Source organism: Microtus pennsylvanicus, chromosome 3 (genome assembly GCF_037038515.1).
Source record: "Microtus pennsylvanicus isolate mMicPen1 chromosome 3, mMicPen1.hap1, whole genome shotgun sequence".
Classification (NCBI taxonomy): Eukaryota; Metazoa; Chordata; class Mammalia; order Rodentia; family Cricetidae; genus Microtus; species Microtus pennsylvanicus.
In genome coordinates this window covers 9,554,220-9,570,948 of record NC_134581.1, presented here as the reverse complement: position 1 = coordinate 9,570,948, position 16,729 = coordinate 9,554,220, and the positions used below count along the sequence as shown (strand labels likewise).

Genomic DNA, 16,729 nt, shown 5'->3' with positions numbered 1-16,729 from the left:
TGTGGACATTCTGGGTGGTCCAACTGCAACATCTTCACCTCCACCTGTGCTTGCGGCTCTATGTCTCAGTGTAAAGCAATATTATATTTTTTAAGTGATATTTTTTGAACATGTAAAAAAATAAGAGAGCACTGGGAAGATGTCTCAGTGGGCAAAGAGCTTTCAGGACAAGCATAGCCACCAACACCCAGGCAGAGAGTGAGTGCATGCCCGTAGCCCCAAGTCTGGGGACAGAAACAAGTGGACCCCTGGAGCTCACTAGCCAGCCAGATTGGAGAGCTGTGGACTCAGTGAGGGGCCCCTCTCAGAAGGTAATGTGAAGAAGGCTTGGAAGAGACACCTGATATTGACCAACGGTGCACCGGTGTGCATACCTGCAAACACATATCACATACACGCACACAGGGATACATACAAGACAGACCCTAACTGAAACCTTCAGACATTAACGCCACTTATTGAGTGTTAGAGAAACAGAAAGAAGCCCAACATCTCTACCAAGGGCTTCTGCTGTTGTTTTTCTTACTCTGGCCTGTGCCCAAAGCCCAAGCTGTCCCGTGACGAGGTCACAGCCAAGCATCATGAGCTGGTATCTCCAATGGGAAGTAGCAAGCTAACCCAACAGAACCAGAGTAAAAAATAGCTTTCCCCTGCCTGAGTCCAGGCTCTAGTCCTTCTGCCAAAGGGGAGAGGTGAACATCAGGAGGGAGGAGCACCCAAGCAGGACTGTGAGGCAGAGGTGTGGACAGGGACGGTGCTGGTGAGAAAGGACACTCAGGTCATTTACTCTGGATTCTGATCGCCTTATCTGTGCCATGGGGTGCCATGGCTGGACTCAATTAACAGTGAAAGTTCCTACTTCTCGGTTTTAAATCTCTAGTCCTGGTGTAGGCTGGACAGCCCCTGGGGAAGAGTAACAAGGGGCTCTGGGTCCCCCTCCCTCTGCCTCCACCTCCCTCTCTATCACTGTCCTGCATGCATGAATCCACTCACAGGTGCACAGCAACCCCCATTAACAGAAGCTTTCTAGAACCATCCATCTAGAGTCTTCTCACCGATCACCCTTTGTTCCGGGTGGGATTTCACATCATCTCCCCGCCGGTCACTTAAAGACAGGATCGCACAGCTTCTGGCTCATGCTGAGTGATTAGGCATTCACAATGTCCCCCGCTGCTAAGTGGTCATTAGTTTAACAGAGGACTATTAAAAGCCATAAAAGTCTCACCCAATAGAAAGCCGCCAAAGCCAGTGCCTTGATGACTGTGGAAAGAAGCCCGCCAGCACATCACTGGCACAGTGACCCCATACACAGAAACGCAGATGCATGCCACCTGGCAGACCAAGTCTTAGCTGGTTAGAAGTTTTAAAGTGTGCATTGCATTGTGTGACCAAACAATCTTAATTCTAAAAAGTGGTTTTAAATTCTGACTAGAAAGGAGGATGTAGGCTTCCTGGGAAAGAGGGGGCAGGTGCTTTCCTTCTGGCTTCCGTGTTCACCTTGGCAAGTCTCGCTGGAAACAGGCAGTTGGTTGCCAATCGCCGGGCACCCTTCCCAGCTGCTCCAACTCTAGAAGTAGCTTTGGACTAAACTGCTGGGTATTTGGGTTTCTACTGAGAAGTCAAGGGGGACAGGAGGCTGACTAGCCAAGGATGACCTTGGATTTCCAATCCTCTTGCCTCCAGCTGCCCAGGGCTGGGATTACAGGTGTGCATATCACATCCCGCTTATGTGGTGCTAGAAATTAAACACATGACTTCCTGCATGCTGGGCAAGAATTTTACCAATAGAGCTTACATCCCTACCACTCTGCTTTTTAAAAATTACCTTTACTAAAGCCAGGTGTGGTGGCACACAACCTTAATCCCAGTACTCTGGAGGCAAAGGCAGGCAGATTGCTGTGAGGACAACCTGGTCTACACATCGAATTCTAGGACAGCCAGGGCTACATTGAGAGACCCTGCCTCAAAACCACAAATAATAAAAGAAAGTGCCATTTATCTAATCTATCTATCTATCTATCTATCTATCTATCTATCTATCTATCTATCTATCTATTTATCTAGCATCCACCCACCCATCTATCCATCCATTTATCTCTTTTGTCTGTCTGTGTGTCCGTCCATCCATCCATCCATCCATCCATCCGTCCGTCCGTCCGTCCGTCCGTCCGTCCGTCCGTCCGTCCATCCGTCCATCCATCCATCCATTGTGTATATATCTAGTGTGTGCACACTACTGGGCATGCATGGAGGTCAGAGGACAACTAAGAGTCAGTTCTCCCGTCACACCCACAGGGACTAACTGAGGTTGCCAGGCTTGGCAGAAGGTGGCTTTACCCAGGGTCATCTCACCGGTCCAGCCTCCATTTTTGCACTCCCAAATAGGCAGGGTCAACCAGTTCTGACTGCTGGGGAGAAAGCTCATGGACGCGGCTGTGGTCGCCCTGCTTCCTCAGACTGTTCTTCACTCAGGACAGAGGGACAAGTGCAGAAACATTTCCCTTGACCTATTCTTTTTGCTTTGGGTTTTCGAGACAGGGTTGTAGCCCTAGCTGTCCTGGAACTTGCTCTATAGACCAGGCTGGCCTTGAACTCATACTGATCTGCCTGTCTCTGCCTTCCAAATGCTGGGATTAAAGACCTATTCTTAATTAAGATAATGGGAAGCCACTGCTTTTGGACGGCACTTCTACAGGAGACCCCACAGAACAGACTTGTCTGAATGGAGTCTCACCAAATGCCACCTCATCAGACTGACCCACCAGGAAAGCATTAGGTCCCAGAGCTTTTCCTGGAAGCAGGAGTCTATCCCGACAGAAAGTGCTGGGCGTGGAGGCAAGCACTCAGCACAGGGAAAGAGTGGGTTCCAGGTCGGTCTGGGCTATGTAAAATGTCGAAAGCCACTCTGGGCATTTTAGTTTGATGCTACTTCAAAATAAACCCTAAAAAGGCTGGGGTGCATTTCAGTGGCAAAGTGCCTGCCCTCAGATTTGTGCAAGGCCCTGTACCCAACAAAGAAAAAGAAGGCTGGGGGTGTGGCTCAGCTGCCACCTAAACCAAATGTGGTGCCCAGACCTGTAATCTCAGTGCCTAAAAGGTGGAGGCAGGAAGATCAGAAGCTCAAGGTCATTCTCACCGACTTATTAAGCTGGAAAGCAGACAGCGCTATTGATGCCCTATCTCAAAAAGCAAACAACCCCAAAAACAACTGCATCAATTTTTGCAATAACTGTGTAGAACCTACTGCTGCTGGCCAGGTCTCCTCCACTGCTCTGTTCCCTTGTTTTAGCTTCACAGACCCCTCAGCCCTGCCCCATGGCAGGACACAGTTCTTGGCAGATGCAGGCCGCCTCTTGCATGTTTGGGGCTAGTGGCTGATTGACCCAGTGATCAAATCTGCTGAGATTTCTGCCCCCTGAAAACCCCTGGTCACTGGCCAATCGAGAACTGTTTCTTTCCACCTCAGGGAACAAAGATAAACTATTCTTTGAAAAAAGCCTCTCGTCATCGGGAGACAACTCTTTCATGGTGACAAGTATGAGAAGCCCATGGAGTGAAGCGAGAGGAAATCAATTCCCACTCAAAATAACTTCAGGGTGAGGAAGGAGGATGGAAACCATCGAGAAACCAAACACAAGTGGCTGCCTTGGCACCCCCAGAGAACAAGATGCTGGAGTCGGAGACAGAGCCAAGGGCAAGAGCTCTGGCTGCTTTGGCAGAGGATCCGGGTCCATTCCCAGCCCACATGAAGCAGCTTACAACCTTCTTTCTATATGCTAGTTCCAAGGCAGCCAGTGCCCTCTTCTGGCCTCCAAGAACACTGTGTACATTCGGTACACGGACAACAGTGCAGGCATTCACATATACACATAAACAGAAAAGAAATAAATGGGGGCTGGAGAGATGGCTTGGTGGTTCGGAGCACTTGCTGCCTTTCCAAAGGACCAGAGTTTGATTCCCAGCACCCATGTCAGATGGCTCACAAGCACCTGGAACTCCAGCTCCTGGGAATCTGATGCTTTCTCCTGGCTTCTGTGGGCATCGGATACATGTGCCCATACTCAGACTGACATGCACAAAAATAAGAATAAAATCTTAATGATAGATAACAATTTTTCAGAAAACAACAATTTGGGGCTAACGGGGCAATGGCTCAGTGCTTAAGAGCAGCTGCTGCTCCAGCGCAGGTTCGTTCCCACCACCCCGTGACAGCCTATAATCTTCAGAGGTCCAGTGCCCTCCTCTGGCCTCTGTGGCACCAGGCATGCATGCAGTATACATACATGCATACAAGCAAAACATGCACACAAATAAAAGTCATCTAAAAACAACTTTAAGAAAATCACAATTCACTGATATTTATAAATAAGAGTTACGAGACAGAGCCTACCATGTAGGAAAGAGGAAAGTCAGGAGGCTAAGATGAGGCTAGCTAGTTTTCACAGGTGCCTCTGACAGGAGCAAGGTCATGGCCGGAGAGATGGCTCAGTGGCTAATGCATTTGTCATGCAAGCCTGACCACTTGAACCAACCCCCAGCACCCAGTGAAACTGGACACAGCAGGGCACATCTGTAATCCCAGCCTGAAAGGGGAAGCCAGGAAGGCTGCGGGCGATCTGGTCTGCTGCACCATTCAGTGAATGAATGGCAGAGAGACCTTGTCTCAAACCAAGTGGAGTCAAGGACATGAGCTGGTGATGTCCTGACTTCTGCGTGCACAGACCTGAGCACACAAACACAGAGATGACCAACCAGCCAGCACAAAGAGCCCACGCTCCACACTGACTGCCAGCACTGGTCTAGCCTGAGAACCAACTCCCCTGGGTGGGATGCCAACACACAGCTAGCTCCACATTAGACTGCCAGCACTGGTCTAGCCTGAGGACCTCCTCCCTGGGTGGGATGCCAACACACAGCTAGCTCCACATTAGACTGCCAGCACTGGTCTAGCCTGAGGACCTCCTCCCCGGGTGGGATGCCAACACACAGAGGCTAGCTCCACATTAGACTGCCAGCACTGGTCTAGCCTGAGGACCTCCTCCCCGGGTGGGATGCCAAGGCCGACTTTACCTTCAGAGCACCACAAAGCTCCACTGTGTCTGCATCATCCACCACAGTGATCCGGAAGTTGGGTGTCTGCAGCAGCTCTTTGAAGAGAAGGCCGTTCAGCAGCACTTTGCTACCTGTAGGAGGGTTAGGAGAGAGGGAGACTATGACATGGCTTCTGTCCACTTTTTTTGGGTGGGTGGGAGGGGAGATTTGAGACTGGGTTTCTCTGTATAACAGTCCTGGCTGTCCTGGACTTGCTCTGTAGACCAGGCTGGCCTCAAACTCACCGAGATCCTCCTGCCTCTGCCTCCCGAGTGCTGGATTAAAGGCGTGCGCCACCACTGCCCAACCTGTGCCCACTACTACACCCAGCAGACATTAAAGTGTTAACTTTTATTACAAAAGAAACATGGGCTCTTCACACACATGCCCACGCATGCATACGCATAGCTATAGACACAAAACCATAGCTCTCACATCTAAGTAAACGGGAATTTCAAATGAGTGACCACGGCTAGGAACACAGGTTCAAGCTGTGCCACCATGATTAACAGTCTCACGAACCATTCATAATCCAGAACAGAAGAAAATCAAGAATCAAGGCGCTTTCCAGATACACTGGTGGGAACGTCAGGAGGGGTCACAACAGTGCAGAATTTTCTGTCACAGGCTTCAGGTGCCACTCGGTGACATCTTAGCTCCGGGTTGGTAGATGCCAATGGCTGCGAAGCTGATGCATTCCAAAAGGTTTTACCTGGGTCACAGGTGGCTAATACGTGGCTATAAAGGGGGCTAAAGACAGACTGAGAGAATTTGGATCTATAGCACCCCAAATCTCTACAATAACTAAGTCAGTGAGCAAGTCAGCGAGCCTTGCAGAATTTTTAACATAGGTGTGGCTTTTTTAGGGTAAACTTCAGTTCAGATAGCGGAAATAGAAAATAAGGATATCCCTTGCTAATGCTTGAGAGGTTTAGGCAAAGAGTATAGGGGTTCAAGGCCAGCTTATGACACATAACACCCTTGTCTCAAAAATTAAAGACCACCATGGGCCGGCAAGGTGGCCCGGCAAGGTGGCCCGGCGGGTAAATGTCTTACTGTGGAAGCCTGGAAACTCGAGTTCTAGCCATGTAGAGGTGGAAGGGGAGGACCAATGCCATAGTTGCCCTCTGACCTCCATGTGTCCTTGACATAAACACTCACCCTACACAAAATAATTAATTTTGAAAAAAAAAGTTTGGTTATTCCTAATACTAGAACCAATTATTTACAATTCAATAGATACCTTTAATTTACTGAATGTAGTACATTTGATATACATTTTAAGCTTATTAAACATGAAAAGTTTTTCTCGAAATGGAATGTAAGATCTGTGTGTGATTTAGAATCTGCTGTCCACAAATGCTGTCGGATAGACACGCAGTCAGAGAACCCATCCCGGCCATGGCTATGTTCCCCTCCTCTGGAGCAGGACATGGCATGCTGGGTTCTCCTCGGCTTCATACACTCAACTGCTTTATCCTCGCGTGTTTTGGACACCTCTGATTAAATAGTAGTGTGGCGGCTATTCGTGCTTGTGGACTAGGCTATGTCTGGGATGAAGTGTGATCCAGAAATGGAGGGCACACTTGTGATTTCGAGGCAAGTCAGCGCCTTTAATCCAGACCTCACCACTAGTAGAAGGCTCACCTTTAGCCCGGGCTATACCTTCTGCTGGAAGCCTATATAAGGACAGCGGAAGGAAGGGTGTGTTCTTAGCCTGCTGGCCCACGCCCTGTCAGCGCATCCATTCCTTCTTCAGGATTTTAGCAGACCAGCTGAGACACCCAGACTCATGGGGCTGAGCAGCTACTGGATTCCTGGGCTTTCCATTCATAACTAGTCACTGTGGGGCTGCAGCCTGTAAGGCAATCCAGCAGATTCCCTTATAGCTATGTAGAGAGACATTCATTCCATAAGTGCTGAGACTCTAGAGAATCCCGACTAATACAAGTACAGTCAGGTGTGAGGACAGCAGTCTGGAGGCAGATGTGGGTGGATGTCCATGAGTTCAAGGTTAGCCTGGTCAACAGAGTGAGGCCCTGTCTCAAAAAGTGAAGCAAGGCAAACCATTAGAAATCAACATTGGCTATCGATACGCTGCATATAAACCTAGTGTCTGTGAGGCTGAGACAGGAGCCCTGAGCTCCAGTTAGCCTGGGCCACACGGAGAAACTGATTCCAAAAACACCAGATCACAACAGCAGCAACGAAGGAAAAGCAAACGAAGTGAAATGTTACCCATAATGCCAGTGTGTGAAATCTGCCCTGACTGGTGGGGTGCTGGCAGACTAGGCTAATCCTCTTCCCAGGTTCTAAGTCAGGACCGTAGGCCACAAGCTGGCAGCAACTATCAGGACATTGGAACACCTCAGAAGACTCTAGCCCAGGGCTCCGTCTGTCTCCAGGTGGGGACCAGCTGTTCCCAGGCCTGCCTGCACATGCCACCACCCCGGGAACTAAGAACACTGGTAACCAGGCCGTGGCCCAGATCTATTAAATCACAGCCCCAGCGTGGAAGAGTGTGGCTAGTTTTTGAGGCTCCCTAGGTGATTTCAGACAGAAGCCAAGCTTGCACATCTTTGATTTAACCTCCTCCAGTTGCCTCCTGAGAAAAAACACTGGGTACTCCCAGGATGGCTGCAAAGTTAAGTAAGATTCAGAAAGAAAACAGTCTTGGTGGGAACAGGGCTCTGGCCCCATAATTATGAAGTCAGCTGACATTTGCTGGTGTGCGTGTGCGCACGTGCCCAAGCATTAGTGAATGTGTGTGACTGTAATTGTGTGTTGTTTGTGCAAGGTGCTTGCCTGTGTGTGTGAAGGCCAGGTGGGCAGTCCCCCCCCCCATTCCATATTACTTTTCGGATCACATGATGTCAGGAACAATGTTACATATCTAGGATATATGGCCCTTGCAGGACTTCTGTGAATAAGTATGGAATCCTGTTTGCTTTAAAAAGCATACTGGTTTTGTAAAATAGGGAGCATGAAAGGCATTTTCTCCACGAGGGGGCAGCACACACTATGACAGCATTTCGTCTCCCCCTAGAATTCACAAGTCAGCTGAGACTCCTGGCTCTACAATTAAACATCCGCTGGTCCTTAATGTCATGCATCCAGAGACCCGGAGGCTGGAGACGGAGCTCAGTGGTAGAGCTGTAGCATGCCCATGGCCCAGCACCATCAAATAATGAAGTGAGCAGAAGCGGGGCTCAGTGGTTGGGCACCTATGAGGACTTGAGTGTAGTAATAGGAGCTGCGGTGGGGCTGTGTCCCCAAAACCCCAGCCGCTTGCCCGGCTAGCTTTACCCGAAATAATTACACAGGCACTGTATTCTTTTTATCACTGCTTGGCCCTTAGCTCTGGCCCTTACTGGCTAATTCTGATATCCCAATCAACCCATCTCTAATAATCTGTGAGCACCGGTCTTACCGGGAAAGATTCAGCATGTCTGACCTGGCGGCTTGCTTCATTGCATGCGCCTGCCTGGGAGAGCGGAGCATGGCCTCTCTTCTGCTCCCGAGAGGAGAGCTGTCGAGTCTGCCCTCACTTCCTCTTCCTCCCAGCGTTCTGTTCTGTTTACTCCACCCACCTAAGGGTGGGCCTATCAAATGGGCCTAGCAGTTTCTTTATTGCTTAGCCAAAGAAATCAACAGATTGATATGACACTCCCACATCACTTCCCCTTTTTCTGTTTAAACAAAAAAAGGAAGGCTTTAACCTTAACATAGCAAAATTACATATAACAAAACAGTTAACAAGTAAAAGTTACATCAGAAACATTTATACATATAACAAAATTGACCTTAAATCTCTATCAATAAAGCAAAATCTATACTAATGCAAATTATTCATGTCTATATCATATCCCCCTTTAAATGTAAAAGAACATTTATAAACTATATTTGGGAACATGGGCGCAGTTTTTTCTCTCCAAACTGCTTCCTGCTGAATGGGGGCGTCGTTAATTAGGTCTTTCATGGTATAACCTGTGTGCTAGTTTCATCTCAGTTGGCAGTTGAGCGAAGCAATTTTCTGAAGGTGTTCACAGCAAACCTTCAGGGGGACATGGTCCATCATACCAAATCGGGATAGGAGAAATCCAAAGGGTCTGGTCCTCTGTGAAAACAAAAGAAGACTCTCTCCAAAGCATCATATCCTTAGATCCAAATTCTGAAATCGTAATACCCTTATATCCATTCTGGTTTATCTTGGCAGCCCATGTAATGAAATGTCTCTCTGTACTTAGCTCCTTCACAGTCAAAAAATTTAAAGAAAACACAATGTACATAATCCAGACTCTCTGTGAATTTTTCATTTTTACGCGGCTTATTTTTCTTTATTTCTTTTAATCTCTTAACTCTCTGTACTCTGTCTCTTTAAAGACTTTACTTTTACTTTTTTCTTTTTAAACCATTAACTTTATTCTCTATATTCTTTTTCTTCTCTCTCCCAAGCCAACGTACATTCATCCAACAGTGTGACTCATTTAGTGGTCTGAATCTGTCCTATTGTGAATCTGCAATTTTTTACTATCCAGGAGCACTTTTGATTTGCGCCTTTAAATCACTAGGCGCTTAAGAACCTAAGCTGTGACATTCCTAGGTTAACTTTTTGCTTTTTGAGCGTATATCTGTAGACCAGGCTGTCTTTGAACTCTCAGAGATCCGCCTGTCTCTGCCTCCCAGGCATTGGGATTAAAGGTGTTTGCTACTACACCTTGAACTCACAGAGATCTGTTTGTCTCTGCCTTCTAGGCACTGGGATTAAAGGCGTGTGCTACCACACCTTGAAGTCACAGAGGTTTACTTTAAGAATTTTAACTTTTAGTCTGCATATATTTTTAACACACTTTAAACCATTCAGAAATTTTCTCTGTCTTTGAATCTCTCTTTACTGTATATCTCTCTTTTTCTGACCACAAGAGCCTTTAATTTACCAAGCAATATCAGTAGGACTAAAGGCGTGGCTTTGCCAGCTAGATCCAGTCCATTCCTTAGCTTTCCAGCCTCATGGCTGAGGTATTGGCTGCAAGGTCCCTGCCAGCCAGCGAGCTACAACAGACAACACTCAAGTCCTCTCTCTGTAGCCGGCCCTCCTGCCTCAAACAGTCAGAGTTTGCCCTGGCAGGATGGCCCAGAAAGCCGGCATTTTTAAACGGCACAGGTTTGTTCCTGCTGCTGAGTCAGGAAAATTTCAAAATGGAGGACGTACCATTTTGTGCTAGCTCTGGGGCCACCAGGTAGGAGCGGCACTCAGCACTTTAATTCTGAGACTGAGCGTGCAGCACAGAAATTTTTTTCATCCAAGTTACATCCAAATCTGACACGCAGAGCACTGCGCAGTCTGAAAACACGTCATGCTCTTCCGCCTGCCTAAGCCTGATTCTGCCTTCTGCCCAGGAGCAGGCGGGGAGCTCTGAGTCATCGTCAAGGTCTCAGAGCACTCTCCTTCCGATCCCAAGCGGGAACACAAACATAAAGCCAGAGTTTGCACTGGCGGCAAAGCCCCAGGAAGCCACCCTTTAAAATAACGCAGCTTTTTTTCTGCTGCTGTTGCTGAATCAGGAAATCTCTCTACAGCACGCCACCAACAAACAGCAAAAATCTGTGTTAAACTCTCTCTCCATTATTTTTAAGCCTTCTCAGGTTTTTTAAGTGGGTTTAGTTAGCCACACGTCTGGGCGTCATTTGTAGTAATAGGAGCTGCGGTGGGGCTGTGTCCCCAAAACCCCAGCCGCTTGCCCGGCTAGCTTTACCCGAAATAATTACACAGGCACTGTATTCTTTTTATCACTGCCTGGCCCTTAGCTCTGGCCCTTACTGGCTAATTCTGATATCCCAATCAACCCATCTCTAATAATCTGTGAGCACCGGTCTTACCGGGAAAGATTCAGCATGTCTGACCTGGCGGCTTGCTTCATTGCATGCGCCTGCCTGGGAGAGCGGAGCATGGCCTCTCTTCTGCTCCCGAGAGGAGAGCTGTCGAGTCTGCCCTCACTTCCTCTTCCTCCCAGCGTTCTGTTCTGTTTACTCCACCCACCTAAGGGTGGGCCTATCAAATGGGCCTAGCAGTTTCTTTATTGCTTAGCCAAAGAAATCAACAGATTGATATGACACTCCCACATCACTTGAGTTCAATGCCCAGCACTCATGTCCTGTGGTTTACAATTGCCCCTAAATCCAGCTCCTGGGGCATCCTGCACCTCTGGCTTCTGGAAACAGCTGCACTGTGTGTATACCACTCTTCCCCAGACATACAGATAAAAATAAATCTGTAAAGGCATGGAGGCCAGACGTCAATTCTCGGTATCTTCCTCAATAACCTGTCACCTTGTTTTTATTTTGAAACACGTGTGGGTGTTTTGCCTACACGTCTGTATGTGCGCCATATATATGCCTGGTGTCCATGGAGGCCAGAGAGAGCATTGGATCTCTCTGAAGTTACAGGCATTTCTGAGCCTCCATGTAGATCTGGGGACTGAGCCTGGCTCTTCTATAAGAGCAATAGGTGCAGAGCCATCTCTTCGGCCCCTCCAGCTTTTTTTACAAGTAGGGTCTTTTGTGGATCCTGGAGTCAATGACTGGCAAGGATCCCAGCAAGTCCTTGGGATCCTCCAGTCTCCGCCTCCCGGACTGGGATTACAGACACCTGATTCTAAGCCTGATTTTTCCCTCTAAGGATCTGAACTCAGGTCTCCTGTAGCAGACACTTTACTGACTGACCCATCTCCCCAGCACCTCTTCCCTGCTTTCTACTCAGACAGGGCCGCATGTAGCCCACAATGGCCTCAAATTCACCAGGTAATCCTAATCCTCCTGCCTCCACCTATTAGAATACTGGAATTACAGGCTTGAGTTCATAGGTAGAGCATGTGTGTAGCAATATGAGGCCCTGAGCCTCCAGCTCCAAAGCAGGGAAGAGAGGAAGAACCAAGCAGGGGCTGGAGGGGGGGCAAGTAGTACAGGCTAACCCCAGTCCTGCTAGGGCCCTCGGCAGCCTCACCAATGGTGGTCTCACAGAACTTCTCCGCAGCCACCTCACTGGCAATGTTGGCCCCCATCAGCACGCTGATGTCAATGCCCATCTTCTCTCTGATGATGTCGGAGATGAGCTTCAGCCCTTCGGGGCCCTCATCTATGCCCTGGAAAAATGCAGAGAAGTCAGGAGGACTGTGAAGCAAAGAGGCGAGAGACGCTTGTTTTGTAAGTAGTCTTAGCTGAGCATGGGGACTCATACCTGTAATCCAGCTGAGGCAGGAGGACTGCTGTGAGTTCAAGGCCAGCCTTGGTTGCATAGAAAGTTGGGAGTCAGCTTGGGATACAGAGCGAGACTCTGTCTCTATCAAACACACAGGAAGGAATAGGATGAAGCAACTAGCTTTGTGTAAGATGGCGTGGGAGGCAGATGAGCACCAGGGGAACCCCGAATGAGGACACGTGGGGTTGGCTCATTAAAGCGAGGATGTATAACCTGTCTCCTGACCAGAGCTGGGAACAGACGTGGTTAATAGCCTGCTGACCTTTGACACCACACCAGATTCTCCCCCAGGCCCTAGTGTGAGTGTGTTTTTCTCAGTCAGTCTATAAAGCCCATCTTAATGGAAAATGTCACGTGTCTTTACACAGAGCTTTGGTGCAGTCATGTCTTGGGCTTTACTGTGCACACAGGATTGAGTTAATTATCACCAGGAATTTTTTTTTTTTACCAAATTGTGCTGTGCTTAAATATGCCTAAAATAAATGACTCTCAAAGTTTGACCCACCACCAGCCGAGTCTGACTCTCAACGTTAGAAGCAACACCAGCTGAGTCACGCTAAACCAGACTGTCTTCTTATCTCTGGAGAATTGACAGTCTGCTGGTCATAGTGTTTTCAGAGACCCCTCGGGGGAGTTAAGGTTCCTTTGAAGAATAGGAACTCTGACCTGGGAGCACACAGGCCCAGTGGCTCCTTCCAGGGCTCCTGGACAGAAGGGACTGGACCCATAGCATACACTAACCCCAAGGTAGACCCCACCAAGCACCAAGGAAGACCCCAGTTTAGTCCCATCCATCACCAAGGGAATAGTGGGCAACCCCCGTGACAAAGGCAACCACACTGTCATCTGGCTCTGGCTGCACAAAGTATGGCGCCTATTATAAGCTGGTGCCACACCGGCAGGCCCAGTCGCTATGACATAAAGATTCTTTTCTCTATGGTGGGGGAGATAGACCTGCGCTTGGTTCCAGCTCCAGGGGATCCGATGCCTCTGCCTGCGAAGGCACCTTCACTCATGTGTACACACCCATACTTAGACACACACATAATTAATAAAATAAATTTTGGCTAGCTCCTTCATTGGCTCCTTCCATAACAGGCAGAGTGGGGGGGGGGGTCCTCTCCCCAGGTTCCTCCTCTTCTTCCACCCTTCTCCCATCTGACAGAACAGCCATCCTGTATACTGTCTATACCTCACTCAATTTTCTTTTACTAAATTAATTTTTATAGTGCATAAACATTTTGGCTGCCGTGTATGTCTACTGTGAGTGCAGTTCCCACGAAGGCCAGCAGAGGGCACCAGGTACTGTGGAATTGGAGTTAAAGACAGGTGCCTCTAGGTGGGTGCTAACAATAAAACTTCAGCCCTCCACCGGAGCAGTGAGTGCTCTTAGCCACTGAGCCACCTTCACAGTCCACCTGTTGATTTTCTTGATCACTTTACATGTAACTGTCCTCTTTGAAAGGTGATCCCTTTTTTGCAGGTGAGCACTGCAGTGTCCTTCTGTGCTGTTGTCCTTGGCGCTGTGTGACTATGTTAGAAACTTACACACATAGGTGCGCATATGATGCTGGCTCCTATCTGCTCCCTGATTCATGGTGTTTATCACTCGCTTTTTGATGAAGTTTGTGGACTTGTTTTAAGAAGTCTATATGAAGAAAAATTTTACATATCTATCTATCTATAGATTTAGATATTGTGTGTGTGTTTGTGTGTGTTGTGTGTACACACACATATAAGAATGCCTGGGAGCCAGGCAGTGGTGGCGCATGCCTTTAATCCCAGCACTTGGGAGGCAGAGGCAGGCCTCTGTGAATTTGAGGCCAGCCTGGTCTACAAGAGACAGTTACACACTGTAACTGTCTGGGGAAGGGAAGAATGCCTAGGAAACCAAATTAAATGAATGGAAGGAGCTTTTTAGTTGAAGATGAAAAATCAATAAAATACAATGATCAATAAAAATAATATCATTCCTGCCATAATACTGGGATCAAATTCAGGTCAAGATTCACAGCGGGCACATTTACCCACCAAGCCATCTCACCCAGCATGGATGGCTAACTCACCTTGACTGGACTAGTCATTGGTAATGCAAGATTAACTAAGAGAGAATAGTTACTCCTGAGAATGATGGTGCCATCTCCTGGGCCAGGCTCCCAAACTGAATGAGAAAGGAAGAGGAGGCTGGGGCTATGGCTCAGTGCTCGCCTGGTACAGAGTCCTTGCCTGGCACGCACAAGGTTCCAGCATCACAAAACAGATTAAATAAAACAAAAAACGCAGTCAGCCAGCGGGTGCCGGAAGAAATTCGGCATTTCTCCATTCTGGTCTGCTGAGACGTGAACTAGCAGCGACCTTTTGTGGCTGCCTCCACGCAGCTGCCCACAGTCACACCTGCCTTGCCTCCCGGCCCGTAATGGACAGCCTTGCTTCAGACAGTGGGCGCCAATAAACCTCTCCCTGCTGACGCTGCTTCCTGCCAGGTGTTTGTCATGACCGACGAGACATGTGCCCGACAGACCTTCGCAAGCACAGGAAAGAGGGAGTGAACTCTGGAGGAGGCATGGTCCAGGGACCTGACTCCTGCCTGCTCTTCACGTGTGGTTACCTTGATGAGCGTGATGCCCAGGGCCTTCTTGGGCACCTTGCCCGTGATCTCATCGCAGATCTTGTGGATGAACTGGTGGGGGATGACAAACACCAGCAGGTCCGCATCCTGCACGGCCTCGCTGAGATTCGGGACAGCGACCTGCGGCAAATCGGGAGATGGGTAACTCCGCAGAAGGCCAGTTAGTCCGTCCCCTCGCCCCTTCAGAATGCGCACGGCCATGAGGCTCTGCCGCCTCCACCCCATTCTTCCTAGGAAAAGGACCCTGACGTGTCCTTTTAATAAGTGTTGCTTAAAAATTACATCTTATTTATTTGTTGGTGTGTGTGTGTGTGTGTGTGTACATGTTGTGGCATGCCTGTGGAGGTCAGAGGACAACTCAGGTCTCTCCTCTGTGGAAGTTCTGGGCATCAGACTCGAGTCACCAGGCTAGGGTGCAGATGCCCGCTCTATTGTTCTTATTATTGTTCTTTGAGACAGGGTCACCCTTTATTGTTCAGACAGCCCTGGAGTCACCATGTATCCTGGGCCACCTCCTCCCTCAGCCTCTCTTTAATCCTGGATACCAAAGTGCTAAGGCAGAAGGATCAGGAGTCCAAGGTTATCTTTGGCCACGTAGCAAGTTTGAGGCTAGCCTGGGCTATATAAGGTCAAAAGGTCACAAACCAAAACCCCACTTATGTGTACAGACATACGGATTTTAATCTTAACGAGAACAATGCTTTTTAAAAAACTTGCAGAGCTCAGCAGACAGATGAGAGACAATGAAAAGCAACTCCCAAGGGTACTGTGATCAGTAGTTCCCATGTCACACTGGGGCAGCTGAAGCTGGCATGCCAAAGCCTTCACCTGGCTGAGCTCCAAACACGAGTTCCCAGTGGAGAGCAATGAAACCAGATCGACCATTGCTCTTCAATGACAGGAAATAACAAGTGTCTTCTCTATTTAGGTCTAATGAAATCACTCTCAGACCAGCCAGCTTTTAGTGAGCCAGTGAAAATGCTAAGTCAACAATGGGCAGTCACTGTCACAGAAAGTTCCCGAGCAGGGCCCTCAGGTAGGGCAAGGTGTGCGGTGGGTTAGGTCCATGCAAGGTAGACTTGGACCCTGAAGTCATAGCCTCACTGACAGACATACATAGCAGTGCTGGGCTAGCAATAGGGCTCTGTTAGCAGAGAGCCTTCTCAGGACTCGTGAGACCCTGAGTTTGATCCCCAATACCACCTAAGCCAGGGGTGGTGGGCTGGGGAGGTGGAGGCAGGAAGATCAGGAGTCCTCAGCTATATACCAGATTTGAATACATGGGACCTAGTGTCAAGGGTGCCAGAGAGATGGTTCAGCAGTTTCTGCTGCTCTTGCAAAGGACCAGGGTTCGATTCTTAGCACCAAGATGGTGGCTCACAACCATCTATAACTCCAGTTCCAATGGGTTCAGCACCCTCTTCTGACCTCCATGGGCATCAGGCATGCATGTGGTACACAGACATAGATGCAGGCAAAATACTCATACACATAAAATCTTTTCTTTAAAATATAAAATCTTTTTTAAAATGTTTAGTTCAAAGGAAAATTATAGCCAGGTGGTGGTGGCACACTCCTTTAGTCCCAGCTCTTGGGAGGCAGAGGAAGGCAAATCTCTGTGAGTTCGAAGTCAGCCTGGTCTACAGAGCAAGTTCCAGGGCAGCCTAGGTTGTTAAACACAAAAACCCTTAGGAAAAAAAAAAGAAAGAAAAAGAAAATCAGTTAAAAAAAAAAAAGAGCTGGAAATCCTG

At 48.4% G+C, this 16,729-nt stretch overlaps 1 protein-coding gene across 2 annotated transcripts in view; it reads right to left on the bottom strand.

Annotated features, from left to right (window-relative positions):
* Gpd1l (glycerol-3-phosphate dehydrogenase 1 like) overlaps nucleotides 1-16,729 on the bottom strand; it is a 42,992-nt gene that overhangs the window by 10,770 nt on the left and 15,493 nt on the right. For both annotated transcript variants that reach the window (XM_075964248.1, XM_075964249.1), the window contains exons 3-5: nucleotides 14,958-15,098; nucleotides 12,095-12,233; nucleotides 5,071-5,183 (exon numbers count right to left, since the gene is read on the bottom strand). In XM_075964248.1, the coding sequence (XP_075820363.1) occupies nucleotides 5,071-5,183; nucleotides 12,095-12,233; nucleotides 14,958-15,098 (393 nt within the window). The remainder of the gene's footprint in view (nucleotides 1-5,070; nucleotides 5,184-12,094; nucleotides 12,234-14,957; nucleotides 15,099-16,729) is intronic.